This window comes from Corvus kubaryi, unplaced genomic scaffold (assembly GCF_017639235.1).
Source record: "Corvus kubaryi isolate FWS band 111438036 unplaced genomic scaffold, C.kubaryi_AGA036_p1.0 37386, whole genome shotgun sequence".
In the NCBI taxonomy this organism is placed as follows: Eukaryota; Metazoa; Chordata; class Aves; order Passeriformes; family Corvidae; genus Corvus; species Corvus kubaryi.
Genome location: NW_024581128.1, coordinates 854510 through 871401, shown reverse-complemented (window position 1 = coordinate 871401; position 16892 = coordinate 854510). Strand labels below are relative to the sequence as shown.

At 42.7% G+C, this 16892-nt stretch overlaps 2 protein-coding genes across 5 annotated transcripts in view; both read right to left on the bottom strand.

The window, feature by feature from the left end:
* The window catches only part of COMMD1 (copper metabolism domain containing 1), a 63141-nt gene extending 50664 nt beyond the window's left edge, over positions 1–12477 (bottom strand). The window contains exons 1-2 of one of the 3 annotated variants that reach the window (XM_042036740.1): positions 10875–10944; positions 2405–2494 (exon numbers count right to left, since the gene is read on the bottom strand). Coding sequence is in view for 2 of the 3 variants with exons in the window: in XM_042036739.1 (XP_041892673.1) it covers positions 2417–2494; positions 10875–11363 (567 nt within the window). In the remaining variant the exon portion in view is untranslated. Of the gene's footprint in view, positions 1–2404; positions 2495–10874 lie in introns of those variants that run through there. The other 2 variants (XM_042036739.1, XM_042036738.1) reach the window with 2 other exon arrangements.
* Positions 12478–12565: 88 nt separating this feature from the next.
* Positions 12566–16892, bottom strand: part of CRLS1 (cardiolipin synthase 1) — a 5062-nt gene continuing 735 nt past the window's right edge. The window contains exons 1-7 of one of the 2 annotated variants that reach the window (XM_042036744.1): positions 16851–16886; positions 16385–16522; positions 15802–15931; positions 15254–15339; positions 14833–14901; positions 14406–14497; positions 12566–12914 (exon numbers count right to left, since the gene is read on the bottom strand). In XM_042036744.1, coding sequence (XP_041892678.1) covers positions 12827–12914; positions 14406–14497; positions 14833–14901; positions 15254–15339; positions 15802–15931; positions 16385–16486 — 567 coding nt within the window. In that variant the 5' untranslated portion in view covers positions 16487–16522; positions 16851–16886 and the 3' untranslated portion in view covers positions 12566–12826. Of the gene's footprint in view, positions 12915–14405; positions 14498–14832; positions 14902–15253; positions 15340–15801; positions 15932–16384; positions 16523–16850; positions 16887–16892 lie in introns of those variants that run through there. The other variant, XM_042036743.1, reaches the window with a different exon arrangement.

Genomic DNA, 16892 nt, shown 5'->3' with positions numbered 1-16892 from the left:
GTAGTTCTTAAACATGCAACCGTATTACAGACAAGTTTGAGAGGTTCAACCTCTTTCAAAATGATTGTGCACGCACATGTGCTCCCTGAACTCTGCTTCAGCAGAAGGGAGCTGCTTTCTTGGAGAACACACACATCTTCAGATGTTACATTATTCAGTCTAAAATGGTTTCTTCTTCAGTCCTCCTGAAGCAGCTGGATTCAGAAGCAAGAACCCTCAACAGACAAAAGCCATTTAACGCACAATTCCTAAAGACAGAGCGGAAAATAAAAGGCAGAAAGAAATCCAGGTAGGACAGAAAATACCAGATGGTAAATAATTAAAAAAAAAAAAAAAATCAAGGGAGGGAGTGAAAGCAGGAAAAGAGAGACAAACACAGTGACAGTCCTGGAACTGGTGACATGGCCTGTCGTTCCCTTCAGAGACCACGTGCTCAGCCTTTTCCTCTCCTCCCCTGTTCTCTTACAATAAAAGAGATCTGTGTTTATCAGGTTTCTACAATCATTCCGAGAAAATTAGTTGCTCCTGCAGACTACTGCTTCATATTCAATCTCATTTCACTTCGAAGAGTTAAAAATAGCAGCTGGAGCAGTTCACATTTTGAAGACATGGAAAAAAAAAAGTTGTAGCCCTACCCTGAGTGCAGTAATGGTGCAGACATTAGCAGAGCTTATTGGAGCTTTGCAAGCAGTGATCCTGTCAGTGAAATCAGCATAAACTTGCTTTATTATGAACCAAGCACAGAAACAGAGTTAGTATCATGAATTAAATTTCCACTTTTACTAAGAGTACCTTGATTTTCTGCATCTTAAAAGTTAATGGTTAACTCAGCTAATTTGTCCCTTGGCTTGCATTTGGACATAAAGCAGAGATGCTCCAGCAGTGAAAAACATGAACTACCTGATTCTCATCCCTCCAGAGTTGCCATCTACTCACTCCCTTTTAGAGCCAAATTCTGACTCCAGTCTCTGCTTTCCTTCTTTCCCAGCACTGTTGTGTATTGCCTGTTATGACCACTCTGAGCAGCAGCTGGAGTCCCATTTCCTATGTGGAAGGAGAAGGATTTCTGCACTCCCAGCCCAGGCTGGGAACACATCCCTGCCTCAGCCCATAACCCTGCAGGTATGTTCCAGAGCAGCAAGGAAAGGAGACAAGCTTACAGACTACACTGCTCCACAGGAAGCAAGCAACAGTGCTCTGCCATCTGGTCCTTCATCACCTATTTTGACAACTCATGTTACACACTGACAGAGCTGACAGGTGAGAGGGAAGCTTCCATTCTCAGGATCCCAGCCACCGGGGCTTCCTTTCAGCACAGGGAAAATGGTTTTCCCTCCTGTCAGCTCAGTGAAACATAAAACATGTTCCCCAAACCAGCAGCAACCACGGTGGCTGTGAACAGCTGAGACTCTGTGAGGAGAAAGGAGCAGCAGGTCAAACTCTTCAGCATAGGATTCACAACTGTAAAGCTCCCTCTAAATCCCTGTTGCTGGAAAACATCACCTGATGAGGAACAAAGGCCAAAGCAGTGAGCTCAGAAGAAACCATCTCTCACTTTCCCATAAAGACTTAGTTGCCATTCCCTGTATCAAAAATTATCTTTGCACTAAATGTAATTAACATCTGGGGGGGAAAAAAGCTAAATACATGATGGAACAGCTAAGACATCAACCAAAGCATTCTCCAACAGAATCCCATTAAATATTAACGACTGCTTTGATTATCCCAGAGAGGGTGGTTCTCTCTTTCTATCAGGTTGGGCTGCTGAAGTCATCTATCAGTAGAGCTGGCCAAGCCATCAGGTTTTCCCAAGCTTGCAGGAACTCCTCAACAGCCCTGTGCCTCCACAGGCCACATGCTCTGCTGCACACACACCACTGTGGTTGGCAGAGCTTGCAGGGACACCGCCAGTGAAGACTGCTTGGTGCTGAAAATCTGCTTTTAGATTTCACATTTTTAGGCCTCAACTGCTAGAAACTTCAGCACTCAATTGCTCCAACACACTGCAACCCATGGCATCAAAAAGAATTCAATTAATTTTTCCTGCGCTTTTCCTTTGTCTTTTAGTCAAATTGGAGGCTACTCATATTCAATAAACTCCCTGCCATTTGTCCACATGAACTGGACAATTTCATTAGAGCTTTCTGTTCATTATGAGAGTTTTATAGATTTCCTGACATGCCATAAAATGAACAAACCCACTCTCCTTGCCAAGCAAATGTAAATCATAAATGTACCATTTTTTCTTTGACAGAACAAGGGAGTTACAAATATTTTTCTCACTTCAAAAAAAGGTAAAAATTAAGCTAAATGAAAAAATAAAAAAGAAATCAGAATCACAACTAGTCCAAATGCATAAAATGTTTCTGCCATGTGTGACTGTGTAAAACTAAAAGGTACTTACACAAACAGCTTATCAGAAGAGAATAAAAACTACTCTTGAACCAGAAATGGCAAAAAGAGTCTGAGAGAACAGCACATCTGATGTGACAGTCTGAGGAGAGACAACAAAGCCGTGTGTAAATGTCAGACAAGGAGGAAAAATGTCTGTTGATTACTTGCCTTTCACACAGATACTACTTCAGTGTCTGCATGTATCTTCAAAACATATTTCATAATCCTGGCATCACAGTTCAGAGAGACTGCGAAGAAAGGAAAGGAAAAACTACCCACAAAGCCGAGGTGGAAATCTTTTGGCAGAGATCCCAAAACATCTCAACCAGAAAAAAAATCTAACCATATTTGGAAAAAACCCCACAGAATTCACTCAAACTATATTTATATTGCCACTTTTTATTGTTAGGGAAGAGAGAGAGATGTGAAAAAACATGCTTTTGGAAACATATTAACATATGCAAAATGACATGATTACAAAAATATTTTTAAAGTAGTTAGAAAAACACTTAAAGCTAAGAACTCTTTGGACAAGTTGGCTATTATTTCACATTTTCTCTGAATAGTATATTTTATGACTTGTTTTCATGAGATTGTTGCAGTCTATTTTTACTTGCATGAAATCAGTATAAACCAGCATTGTAAAGAGGTAAATGTAGAATAGGCCAAAGAAATAGAAGGATAAAAAAACATGTATTCCAAGATCACCGTCACCTTTAGAAATGAAACTTGCAGTCCTCAAGCGCAGCAGATAAACAGATACTGAACTCCACTGGGAACTGAGAACGAGTCCCAGGCTTGCTATACAATGCTAAAACTACCAACTTTATAAAAGATAGAATACTCTGAATTAGATCTTGGGCTATCAGCCAGAACCAGGTGGTCATGCACTGTAAACAAAGTAAAAGGCAAGTCTCACTTACTTCGTTCAAACAGTCCAGTTTTTAAATCATTGGGTGGATAAAGAAAGTAAAGGAAGATTTGGTTTCCTCATACATCACTAGTAAATACAATGGTACACAGTTATGGAAAACTACTGTGCTTAAGCTTCAGGTATTCAGAATACAAAACAAAAATGCCTTCCCCTCAAAACAAACAAACAAAACCCCCCACTGCCAAAACAAAACAAACCCAACAAAAACCAACCAACCAACCAAAGCCCACAGACCAACCAAGCCAGTTTGGTTTTCCTAATAATGAACCCTTAATCCTTCACAATGGAGGCCATCAGTGTTCCATTCAGTTTTTACTTACTGCAAAAATTAAATCCTTTTTTTAAAAAGTCATAGTGTAAAAGCATACATTTATAATGAAAATGATACAATTAAAAATTAGGCATTTTAGGCCCTGCATTTAAATAAAGTCACTTAATTCTCCTTGTTATAAAATAAATCATCCTCCATGGATGACCTTGGAAGGCTCCAAGGAAGCTGCAGCTAATCCTGCCTAGCCAGGGAGGCTCCTGGGGAAACACACAGGAGCCACTCAGCAGCTCAAGCTGTCAGATGTTCTTACCTGACAACTTCTGTCCCACTGGCTTTAAGGACTAGAACATCAACGAAAAAAAGACTTCATGCAACAACTGCAGTGCCTGGTATTTTGTGCCACTAAAGCCTTCTCTTTTCTTTTTAATTAAATAAACTATGGAAAAAACAAATGTCATCCAAACATTGAAGAATTCAGGCTCCATCATATTTGGTCACCAGACTGGAAGAAATCCAGAGCACAAGCTTCAAAATGGAATAACTCTAACCACACAAGTAGATTCTATCCATACCATACTAAATTTTTGGTCTTTGTCTGCATTTTTTTCTTTTTCATAAGTTGTTGGATATACTGCATCCAGTTGCTACATACTAGCACAGTCAAAAATTGAAATTACATCATGCCAAGATTATAGCTAAGTGTTACAAGGAATGAAAAATTTCAGATGTTCAGCTTGTAAAAAGGTTGAGTTGTAAGTGCCATCCAAATTTCCTTTTCATACACTAGCTGTGAACTTCCCTGGCTCAAGTGTGTACCACAGCTCCTGCATCTTTGATAGGGTGTTATTCCATATGTTAACCACTCTTTCTGTTGAGACAGAAAGATGGATGGATGGATGGATGGATGGATGGATGGATGGATGGATGGGAGGGAGGGAGGGAGGAAGGGAGGGAGGGAGGAAGGAAGGAAGGAAGGAAGGAAGGAAGGAAGGAAGGAAGGAAGGAAGGAAGTCTATTATCTGCTCAGCTGTGTGGCAGCCTCACGAGATCAGTAAGGTTGAAATTAATATTTTTACTTCACTGACAACATCAGTTGGCTCCTGGAGCAAGCAAGAACTAATCTTCCTTCACACCAGTTGTAAGAGACACCATTTTTAGAGTATCATATAATAAAGAATATAATTTCTGCATGAAGTCTTTCCTTTCCTTTTAGTCTTTCTCTATGTATCAAATTGAAGACAACTCAAGTTCTCCCCTTTTCAGAGTTCACATTTAAAACAGGAAAGACAACTCATAGTAGTTCAGAAAATCACCAGTGCTGAGAGGATGGCACTGCACTTCACTACCCTCTTCAGCATCTCCCACACACTTTGGGGAATAGGGAATGGAGCCTTAGTGTTACTGAAATAAAGGCATGAGACAACATGTGAAGCCTAAGGGAGTCCTTCTCCCTTTTCAAATATATTCCATACAGCATGTGTTTGATGAATACTAATTAAGTACAGCAGAAGCATTTAATTTGAAATAATGATTTTCAAAGGCAAGATCTGACTCCCTGTTCTTCAAGCAGAGTAGACTCTGGTTAAGGTCAAGAGAAACACCATGGGGATCAGGTTGGACTAATGAATTTCAGCATAATCAATGCACTTCCCTTTCTGTGCATGACTGTATATACAGAATATGCTGATCACAGACACACACACATGTATGTGTAACTTATGTAATCACACATGTAGGGTTTGGGGGGGGGGGTTTTGAGAAATGTTGTCATTATTGGCGAAGATGCTACTTACTTGCAGAAGTCCTACAAATGCAACAAAACTAAACCACACATTTGGATGGGAAAGTGGAAATCAGCAGGACACGAAGCACTGCCACCACCAGGGAATCCAACTTTCTCAGTAGCACGCTGTTCTGGAAGTCCATTAACTGGCATTTAGCAGATTTAAAACACAGTAGGGCATTCTAAAATCAAGAGGTAGTGCAGAGACATTATACACGAGAAGAGCCAGTACTGACCTGCCTACTCTAGACACACATAGGTAGCACCAACCTCCACAACTGGGACAAAGCAACCAGATCTCTGCTTGCAGAGATATAATCAACACTGTAATTAGGGGGGAGAGAGAGACAGAGAGAGATTTGCTTGTTGTTTGGGCAATACAGAGTCTACCACACCTATTAGAGATTAGTGACGCAGGTTTGATGACGTTTTTTTCATTTACCACTTTTCCGTAGCTAACCTTAAAAAAAAAAAAGCACCACAAAAGGTCAGGTAAACCATTAAACTTCAGGTAAGCCATTTCCACAGAGGTGGCACAGTTACAGCACAGCAGCACTTCACAGTCCCAAATGAAACAGGCCTTTCTGCCTCACATGTGAGTTACAGAAAATACCACTCATGAACGGCGTCATAATGGTGGGAGCCCTTCTGTTTCTGTCTGCCTTGAGGATGGATTTGCAGTTGTAGTTGAGGTTTGTAATGTACAGACTCCTTGTTCACACCCTGTTGTTTAAACAATGGTCCAGTTCATGGAGATCATCACCTCCAAATCCCACAGCCACCAGCAATAACACCACCTCCTACACATCTCCTCAGGAATCACAGTGAAAACAACACTGCAAATGTGAGAGGCTTTAACAACACAAACCCCAACTTTTGCAACTTGAGAAATCACAAAAAAGTCATTTAAAAAATCCCTAATGATGCAGGTACATTGCTCCTTCTAGCTGACATACCTAAGCAACAAATTACTGCTCCAGGCGGTGGAGCACTGATCTTATCACTCCTGGCAATGTTCTTCAACCCTGTCATGTTCTGCACCCAACCTTCCTCTCCACTTCATTGTTCTCAAGTATTTTCCCCCACCACTTTATGTGAGCTGCCAGCTGTGCCAGTCCTCTCGTGAAGCAACCACAAGTACACCAACCTAAAAGCTAAAATAAGTCCCATTAAAAGCAGTAAGAATGCTTTGGGATAGTGCCCATGCACATTTTCACCACTGCAATACAGTAGGTGCTAGTTCCAGTAAACATTACATTTTCTACCCTCCTAAGACAGTGCTGAAAATGGGGGAAAAAAGAAAAAAAAGAAGCAGTAACTGTTGGATTAGAGTTTATAAGAGAAAATGTATGCTGCAACACCAAACACCTGGGAGCTGGTAACTGAGCTGTGTTCAGATTAGTGAGCTACCTAATAGTGGTGTTTTGCTAAATTTAAAAAAAAAAAGGCTAGGATTTTTATTTAGTTGTTCCAGGCAAACATCAATTCAGATAATAATAATTTTTTCATGTATGTCCTATTATAACACTATAGACATTCCCTCCCTCCCAAAATTCTGTGCAAAGTTATTAATACACTTTCACCTAGCCCAGTAACAGATAGAATTATTCAGAGTAAGCCCAGTCATTCATGGAGTGAAAAGTATAACACTACACAAGACATTTTTTGGGTACAAAGCAGCTTACAGAGACACAGAACTTGTTTTCTTTTTCCTGAATCAGGAAGAATGAGCTTGCTTACAAGATTATCTTTTTAGTTAGTAGACACAGGCACAATTGCAAATTTAAGTGGCAGAAAGTAAGCAATCTCTCCTATTAGCTCTTCCAAAATTATTTTATCTCCGTCTTCAGACTGAAGTTGTTCTCACTCTCAGCCTTCCAGAAGCTTGGACAACTGCAAAGTGCTCCACAGTTCATGACCCAGCCCATATATTTGAGGAATCACAAGGTATCCGAGGAGAGGGAAGAAGGCAACTCTTTTCCCTTATTAGAAAATTCAAGACGTCATTTATTTCCCACCAGTTAGCACAAATTGTCAGCAGAAATGTTCCTGCTAGCAGAAATCCTGCTGAAGATGCAAAGGCCTTTATCCTCCACAGCCGAGTGAACCTTACAACTGTTCTTCTACTCTGACTTTTCCTGTAAGGGCAGATCCCTGTGCTGAAGATCAAGTAGTCTCTTCCTTCTCAAACAGGGGTAAAAATGCTTTGGAAACCCCTCTTGAGGTCACAACAGCACCTTCATAGGGCAAGGGCTGCAGGAGGGTGACACCCTAGCAGGAGGGTGACAGTCTTTAAGGACAACACACTTTATATGCTGCATATCAAGCCCTTGGTTCCCACATACTATTTATATAGTCTGATTAATATTTTACCATTCACATACCAGGATATTTATTACAGATGGTAACTTCCTCAGTACTTGTAAAAAAAAACCAAACAAACCAAAACAGCTTATAAATCAAATATAATATAATATTTCTACTCCTCATGCTGAATTTTTATTATTATTTAGCCTATGTAAAGTCTGTTCCAAAGCAGAAGAGTGAAGGAAGACACTTTAAACCCAGCAGCAAAGGATCCCGTTCAATAAATGCAAGAGCTTACTGCCACCAAAAGGAAAACAGTGGGATTACTCCACATGGAAAGGAACTATCACCAGCGGTCTAATACTGTAAATTAAACTTATGTAAGAAGCAGACATATTTGGTGTTTTAAACCAGATAACCTTTGAAAAACCCAAAAAAGCTGGGGGGTGAGAATTTGCAAAAGTTGATCTCCCCTAGTTTCTCAGTGTTTTGCAGCCTTAAGGGACAGAAGGCTGGGAAGGATGAAGGCAGAGGGCAAAACACAATTAACACAACAACATTGAAATTGCATGGTTCTCCAGGGCCAGCCATCCTAGGGCTTTGTTCTGCCTTCCAAGACATTCCACAGAAAAAATCAGATTTTTTTTTAAGTAAATGTAATAAAGAAACATGATTTCATGACAAAATAAATTTGGCATTTTAGGATCAGCTGATCCATGCATATTCAGTAGATCGACGGGCAACAAAGGAAACAGCTGTAAGAAGTACATCATAATGACATCTTTTATAAGCATAAACCCAGGATTACTCTCTATATAATCCAGGGGGAAAAAATTAAATATTTTATTGCTGCAGTAAATATTATAGACTTTTGTGGCACTTATTCATCTCCATGCTTTGCACAGGTGGAATGCAGAAATGTATTGGAAAGTCCTTCACCTTATTTTATGCTCAGCTCCAGTGACAGCAAGAGGCTGATTTATGGTCCAGATCCATGTTTACTGCTCAGAAGACATGAACTACTACAGCAGTTAAGTCACAAGGGCAATGAATCTCTCTGCTTCCAGATTTTCTATTGCTTTCCTGCTGTTTGCTCCCCTTCCTTCACCACCCAGAGGAGGAAGGAAAAAAATAAGACCACAAAAAGATAACAAAGACGTATTTTTCCCCAGCTTCTGTAATTTTAATAATGCAGATTTTTCACAATTAATTATCAAAACTGGAATAAATATGCTCAGAAATTAATATGGCAATTGCCAAGGAAGGGAACAGGCAAATCTTGCAGTAAGTTTTGCTTCTTCAGGTGCCGAGAAGACACCAGCACCCAAGAGCTGTGTCCAAAGACCAAGATGTTGTAAGCACAGAGGATCACTTTTGAAGTTTGCTGCTATCAGCAAACACAGTGTGACACAAAAACCCTCCAGGTTTCAAGTCAGGGAGATACTAAAACAGGAAGACAAGTTTAAGCCTCCCTACTTCCAAAGCACAGTCCTAATATCAAACTTTCCCCCCCAAAACTGGCAGGTGTGAAGGAAACAGGGACCTCCAGAACGACCAGAAGGCCAAGCAGTTCTTTTAGGATGCTCTAGAGCAGAGATCCTAAAAGTATCCATGGTACTTAGGTATCACATCCTTTAGGTTACCCACTAGAAATAAGCCCCGCAAAATCCACACACACTCAACATGAAGCTGCACCTGCACAAAGCAGTTTGCTTAGCCCAAAACTCCAGCTGTAAAGCTGCACTACACAAACTTGAGGTATTTCACAGAAATTTCTCCCATCAGAAGATGAAAGGCAGCCATGGAGACCATGAGACACTCCCTGATAACAGTGAGATGTTAATTTATGTTGGAAGGTGTGAGTGACCTCAAAGACCACAAGTGCTGCCAGTTTTGGCTCTTAAAGCAGCACCCAGAGAATGTGATGCCCTCTCCCCAACAGAACCTCATCCTCCTAAGCTCTGTGCCTGTTGTACAACAGTGGGTGAATGCCCACAAAACTTCAATCCCCTTGTGTCTTGTGGGGCCTGAATTAACATCATATTCAGCGTGTGACATCTCAATGGTGCTTGAATGAAAGTTGTATTTGAGAGGAGGGAAAGAAAAAAGCCCACAGACAAAACCAGAGAGCCCTACAAGAATCAGTCTTTGTGATCCAGCTTTCATTGCAGGCTTTACAGGGCATCATATGAATCTGATCATTAAATAAACAACAGAATCTTCATAAAAGCAGAAAGCGAGTGAGATCATCCTCATCAAATTCCGAATCTCTCAATTATATTTAAAACTACCGACCAGGTTTATAAATCTGGTCAAACAGCCTTGGGTTCACCCACAAGGTGGCAGTGGCCATCCAAGGTTTTAATACCTGGATGCTCCCTGAGCCACATGGAGCTGCCGGGAGCTACACTACGCTTTTCACTGTGAAGAAAAGCCACCAAAACGCTCCATTACGGGGAAAAAGATCTTCTCCCTTACACATAAAGCAAAATCTGTTGATTAAGTAAAATGGCTTGCTTCATCATTAGATGTGCTTTCCCCCAAACACTAATTTTTTACAAGGAAATTGCAGTTCTTCTCAGAATGTAATAGGTATTTATTTCCAGGTCGCCTTTCCCCCTGCTCCTGCTCCGGAGGAGTGGCCAGAGAGCCCGAGGCACAGAATAACAGAATGAGATGAGCCGGAAGAGAACCACAAGGATCATCGAGTCCAACTCCCGGTCCTGCACAGAACACCCCAAGGGTCACACCCTGTGCCCGAGAGCGTTGTCCAAACGCTTCTTGAGCTCTCTCAGGCTTGGTGCTGTGACCACTGCCCTGGGGAGCCTGTTCAGCGCCCAAGCACCCTCTGGGTGAAAAACTTTTTCCTAAACGTCTCCTGACTCAGCTTCAGGCCATTCCCTCGGGTCCTGTCCCGCCCGTTCCCCGCACCGGGCTGTGCCCGCTCGGGGATGGAGCCGGAGATGTCACCGCGGACCGGACCGGACCGGGCCGGGCCGGGCCGGGCAGGGCAGGGCAGGGCAGGGCCCGGGGTCCTGCTGCAGCAGCACCCGCGGCTGCGGCGGCACGCAGAGCCCCGCCGAGCAGGGGATGCCGGACGCCCGGCGGGAGGAAGGCCGATGGAGCGGCTTCCCCCTGACCGCCGCCCCCTCCCCCCGCAGCGCCCCGGGCCCGCGCCGCGGTACCTGGAGGAGGCCGCCCATCTTGGCGCGCAGAGCGCGGAACTCCTCCGGCGGCGCCTCGGGGTAGAGCTGGCCGCGCAGCAGCTCCTCGGTGATGTCGGCGTTGCCGTGGAAGGCGGCCTGGGCGATGCCGCTCAGCAGCGCGCTCAGCGGCCTGGAGCCCTCGGGCGGCGGCGGCTCGGGCGCCGCCATCGCGGGCAGGGCGTATCCGGGGTACGGCGGCCGCGCGGGGACAGTCCCCGCCGCAGAGCGCGCGGCGCCTTCCCGCAGGGTTGAGCGGGATCGTGCTCCCAGCGGACCGGCTGTGGCCACCCAACCCCACTTGTGGCCACCCAACCCCGCTTGTGGCCACCCAAGCCCGCTCCCGGCAGCGCGGAGAGCACCGGCCCGAGCAGCCACACGCAGTTTATCGAAGGCAGATCTACGGGCACGTACCACCGAGTCAGTGTACACTGAACCTGGTACTCGCTGAACGGTCCCCAGCGATTTCATGGAATAGGTGAAAGGTGTCTCGTTGAAGAAGTAAAGAAACACCTCCCAACCAAGCCCCAACTACATTAATCAGAACCCAACAGCAACCACCTGACTGGGTACAATAAATCTCTGCTTTTCGAACTGTTTTTTCACGAAAAATACTCCATTTCACTACTCACATATTTTAAGGAAACTTCCACAGGCTCGGCCCTCTATCCTTTGCTGAAAGATCCAGAGTTGACCACAAAACACGAGCCAGTTAAAACAAAGGTACTAATAAAGATCAAGTGTTTTCTCTGTGCACTATTTGATACAAATTTCAATATAAAAAAGCATTAAAACGGTCTGCATATACAAACATATTCTGTCACAAAAGAGACGGTGGGCTCTCAAAAGTGGTGCCTACAGAGTTTTCTTCTGCTAATACTATAGTGGTATTATTTATCTCCCGATTTCAATCATTTAAACCCTTCACAGCTGCACTCTTTTTTATGACATAAAAGAAAAATCACGCTGTCAGAAAGAGAACACATGAGTTTATGATCAACTTGACCTGTTCTGCCTTGTTCTCTCTTCTGTTCTGTAGGTAGAGAACAGGCAAAGAACAAGCTGTCCTTGCGTGGGGGGCAGCACAAAGTACCTCTTGAAACTAGAAGTACAGGAAGAATTAACAGTAAACACATCTAAAAGTTTCTTCCACTGTCTCCATTCATTTGGACAGTGTTTTAAATGTCTTCTTTAGCCAGTGGTATTTGGATTAAACAACGTCTTTAGAAGCTTTAAAGAATCTGGAGATACAGGAGTTTCTTTCAATTGCTAGGAATGAATACATAGGATGAGAAACTTAGATCCATCTGGGTACAGTTCATCATTGCTCATATTTTAAAAGAAAAGGGAGCAGGGTAGGAACTCTTCATGGCTTATCCATATGACAATGGAATGCAACGTAAAATTTCTCTCTGGTTTGAATTTCTGTCCCTCGATGATGTGCTTTCTTCTGCTGCAACCAGAGGCATGTAATTAAGTTCTATGAGAAGTGCTGGTTTACTAACTTAGGTTGAGGTACAAAGACAAATTTGTTCTTGTAATTGCTTTTTCTTCTCAGATCTCAGCGAACGCAGGGCCTTGCATGAATATGGCAGAACAAATCTGGTGCCAACTGTGTGTCTTGACTTCAAAAACAGCATAAAATTACTCAGAATGCACATGGCAGCAACAAGTAGCCCGTGTTTTTAAGAATGTTATTTATTTTGTTTTTGTAAACAACCTCATTTTTAAAGAAATTAAAAATACATTGAAAAGTCTCTCTCTACATATATACACAGTACATGTTCAAATTTCACTTCACTGTGATGCCATGGTTTAAGCAGAAGAACAAAGAGTGCTTTGATCCAAAACTCAGCTGCAATACCACCACCTCTGGGGGCACAGCATCTTCCTGCCCTTCCAGGAACACTTCAGTTTTTATCACCTGCACCACTTCACTTGTTCTTGATCACCTGCACAGTTTTTCTGCCGTAGTGGTAATAGCTGTAGGCAGATGTCACCGTTGTGAAAGCTGTGATGCACCTTTGGGGAAGAGAGTTCCTGTAAGTCATGTGGGTCTATAGACAATATTAAAAAGTGGTTTGGTTTTTTTTTAGCATTTGTTTTTAACTACACAGTCAAGAACCATGCTCCACAAAAATGCAGCTTACAGTTTATGTGCTGCATAAACTGTGCAGTGTTAAGGGGAGGATTAGATGAATAAAGGATCTGCCATCCAGTGGTAAGCAGCATGCTTCAGTGTAACTGCATACTAGGACATATTTTCACCACACTAGCACTTGTTTTAGAGAAAACAAAAGACTCAGCAATCGATGCCTACATAACTTTCACTAGCTTGAGAACTGGCAGATATAAGAAACTATTCCCTGATAGTGTGAACAGGGAGCATTCAAACCACTCAAGACTTGAACTTACCATTTTCACCAAGTTCCAAAGCTAAAGGGTTCTTGCTTCAGCACCTTTTGTTTCCTTCCCAGACCACAGTTACTCCTAAATTAGCAGTGCTCATGTGTGTGAAAGGCTGACACCACCCTTGAGGTGGGAGTCACTGCTACAGCCCTGCCTGCCCCTCTGCTCCCCACTGCCCTCCCTGGGCACTCTGCCAGGGAGTTTCCAAGAATATTCACAATTGCATCTGGCGAATGACACCCAGATGCAATTCTAGATCTTGTTGTACCACCAGGATGAAAAACCACAGACTGTTAAGATCAAGGTTCATTCATAATTCCTTAAACACTTCCTGGTTTGGGTTGGTGGTTTTGGTTTATTTGGTTTGGTTGGGTTTTTTTTTCCCTAGAAGACAAGTAACACTGGATTTTGCACTGCTTTTGGTTACTAAGTAATTCTGGCATCTGCCGTTCAGAGCTCTTTGTTCTGAACTCTTACCTAACAGCTCAGGAAAAATAACTGCACTTGTAACACCTGCAGCCAGCTGCAGTTCAGCTCAGATCACCAGTGACAGTGAAAGGAACAGCATTAGTTAAGGAGGCAAGCTCCTGTATGCCTGTTCTCACTCCATCCCTCCCCTTCCTTCCTAAAGTCTACAGGAATCACCGTTTCTCCATGTGCTTTTCAAAGAGGCTGCAGAAAGCTGGATTTTGAGACAGTAGGTACAGTATAAAGCAAAAATAAGAATGGCTATTTTTACTGATCCCAAGGTTGCTTTTTCAGGGACACTTACGGCATGAACAAATGAGGAATCCACACAGCCTTTCTTCCTGCTCCCTTCTTCTCCACTGATCTAATTTATGTTTTGACTGTGTACCATGTCTATTCCAAAGACTTATTTCTAAGCTATTATTCCTGGATCTTAACTAGTTTCATGTGACCACTTTTTGCTTGTATAGTAAATTAAGTACCAATAAATATCTAATTCTGGTATCATTTAAGACTAAAGGTGTAAAAATTCAGGCATATGGGCTTATTTTTGTTCCACACGAATTAATCTCAATTACCAGTTTCTTTAGGAGCACATTAAATTATCTGGGAAAAAAAAATTAAGATATTAGTTACCATAATGTCTGCAGATATATGCTGTCCACATAATTGAAAACAGGAGCTGCTAAAGAAGCTGCCACCAAAATCAGCTGAACAGCTGTGTTCATCTGAAAAAAGCAAAATAGGAATTGTGAGCAACATGAAGAAGTACAGTGCAAGGAATACCAACACACACTTTTATTGCTACTTTAAGGATTAGTCTAAATAAATAAAATTTATTTTAAAATCTCCTTTAATTAAGCATTTTACACTCTCAAAATTAGCACGTGCTTTGACAGAGCACAGTTGAAAAACCCTTCAGGACCTATGTAAATTGCCTCCAAATTAGTTGCAATAATTCCAAACTGTACTCAGCAGTAGTGGCAAATTATCCCCACCCTCCAAACCACCCAATGCCCCAAGTACCAAGGAGTTATCTTTTGTAATGAGTTACTGCTCTTACCTTGCTAATGAATGTTGGTTTTAATTGTGCAGTAGCGTAACAGGGGTTAAAATACCTACTCAGTGTTCTCTGTTGGGGGAGAAAAGAGGGAAAAAAAATGCAATCCTCGTACATTCAATTTGATATACCTGTTCACATGATACAGACAAGGCAACTGTAGCACTAAAGAGCTGCATTGCTCTGTTGTGAGATTTATTACACATTAAACACAGGAAAAAAGTTATCAGTAGCTCTGACTTATCTTTAGAAAACGTATTTTATGAAACACTGCCCTGCTCAGAAATCTAGCTGGCAAAGAACAAGCATTACATCTTGTAACCATCAAGTCTCAAGATGAAAAATCTCTTGGCCACAACTTTGCTAAAAGCTTCTTAATTTATTTTTTTGCCATGATTCCATGTTTTTAATGCTGTGCACTCACCGGTGGAGAAAGAGTTTTGTATCGCACGTAAAAAACAGCGGCAATGAGCGCTGCATCCCGCAGGATAATCATGGAAGTCAGTGGAACTGGAAGATCAAGCCAACACCAGCCAGTGAAAAATTGTGTCCGTGATTAAATGTAAAACACAACCAAAAGAGCAGAAAATACGAAGACAAAAGAACCACTCCCGAATTCTCCTGAATGAGTTCTACCCGTCACTGAGGATGTTTAACACAACTCCTGAAAGGGTTTAAGCTGAAGTCCTAAAACAATCCAGTCCATGAAAAACAATTTTATATAGCTACTAACTATTTTTGCTTTAAAGAAAGTGCATTGAAAAACTGCAGTACATGCCAGTTGTTTAAGAATGCAGCAGCAGTTGCTTCCCGTAGGGTCCTTTGGAAAGTATTTAATAGGAGCAAAGAGCAACTGGCAAGGTAAGAGTTCCAAGAGATACACAGTTTTCCTTCTGGAAACACAAGAAATGTTGCTACACATAAATTGACCTTGTTCGCCTTATCTAGTACACACAACAGCCATTTCCTCACCTGGGATAAGGTTTGCACACGTTAGGCTCACGTAGAGCACGCTGATGAGAATTTTATCCGCCAGGGGATCGAGAGCACTTCCCAGTGCTGACTTCTGATTAGCCCAGTTCCGTGCAATAAATCCATCCAGCTAGGAAAACCGAAATTCAATAGCTCTCTGTTAGAAGAGTGTGAACGAAAATTGCTCACGTAGGCTACTGTTACAGAGATTTTTAATGTATAACAGCAGGTAAAATGGCGAGTTTAACTATGATAAAATGTGATACCTCTTAGCTGGCACTTGTATCACAAAAACAACCACCAGACGCACAAGCACTGAGTGGCCAATGCCCACCTGGGGCCGGTCATGGAGCTCTGACCTCCCTCTTTCCTCCATTAGCATAAAGTCCCCTTTAGGCACCTGCAAATTCCCTTTGCAACACCACAAAACATATATATATAGCATTCCTAGAAATCGACAACTATAAAAATGAATCTGTTTTATCCATTTCCACTCTATGTTGGAGTCTAAGTTTCAGTGCATGTCCACGGGATCAGCGTGAGCCCACTGTCCCAATGCCTTTCCAAACTGATGCAGACGTACCAGGTCCGTCACGCCAGCCAGGACAAAGACACCAAGTGCAACGCTGAAATTCTCTTCAACGATCAAATAACCTAAAACTGGCGCCAGACCCATTCTCGCCATGGACAGGATATTTGGGATGGTCCAGGGGTTTTCATACTATAAAGCAAGAAAGGGAAAATCTTCAGGGCAGGAATGCAAACCCCATCTTGGCACATAACAGTTAATCACAACAAATAATTTTCCAGGCGAACCAGACAGAAAGCCTGGAAAGTTCTTGGAAGCAGCCTGCTGCTTGCGCAAGGCACATGGCCTCGACCTGCTAAACATTAACTTCGCCTTCAACAGGAAAACACCCCGCCGCGAGAGCCCCAAAGAAAAGTCCGACTTCGAGTTTCGGGTGTGACACCTGTTAGCCGCGCTCCGGGGGAACGAGTGCTCCCGCTCGGGCCGCCCCGGTGCCCTGTCCCCGGTGCCGCTCACGTACCAGCTCCGCGCAGGGCTCCGCCGCGCTCCGCTCCCGGGGGGG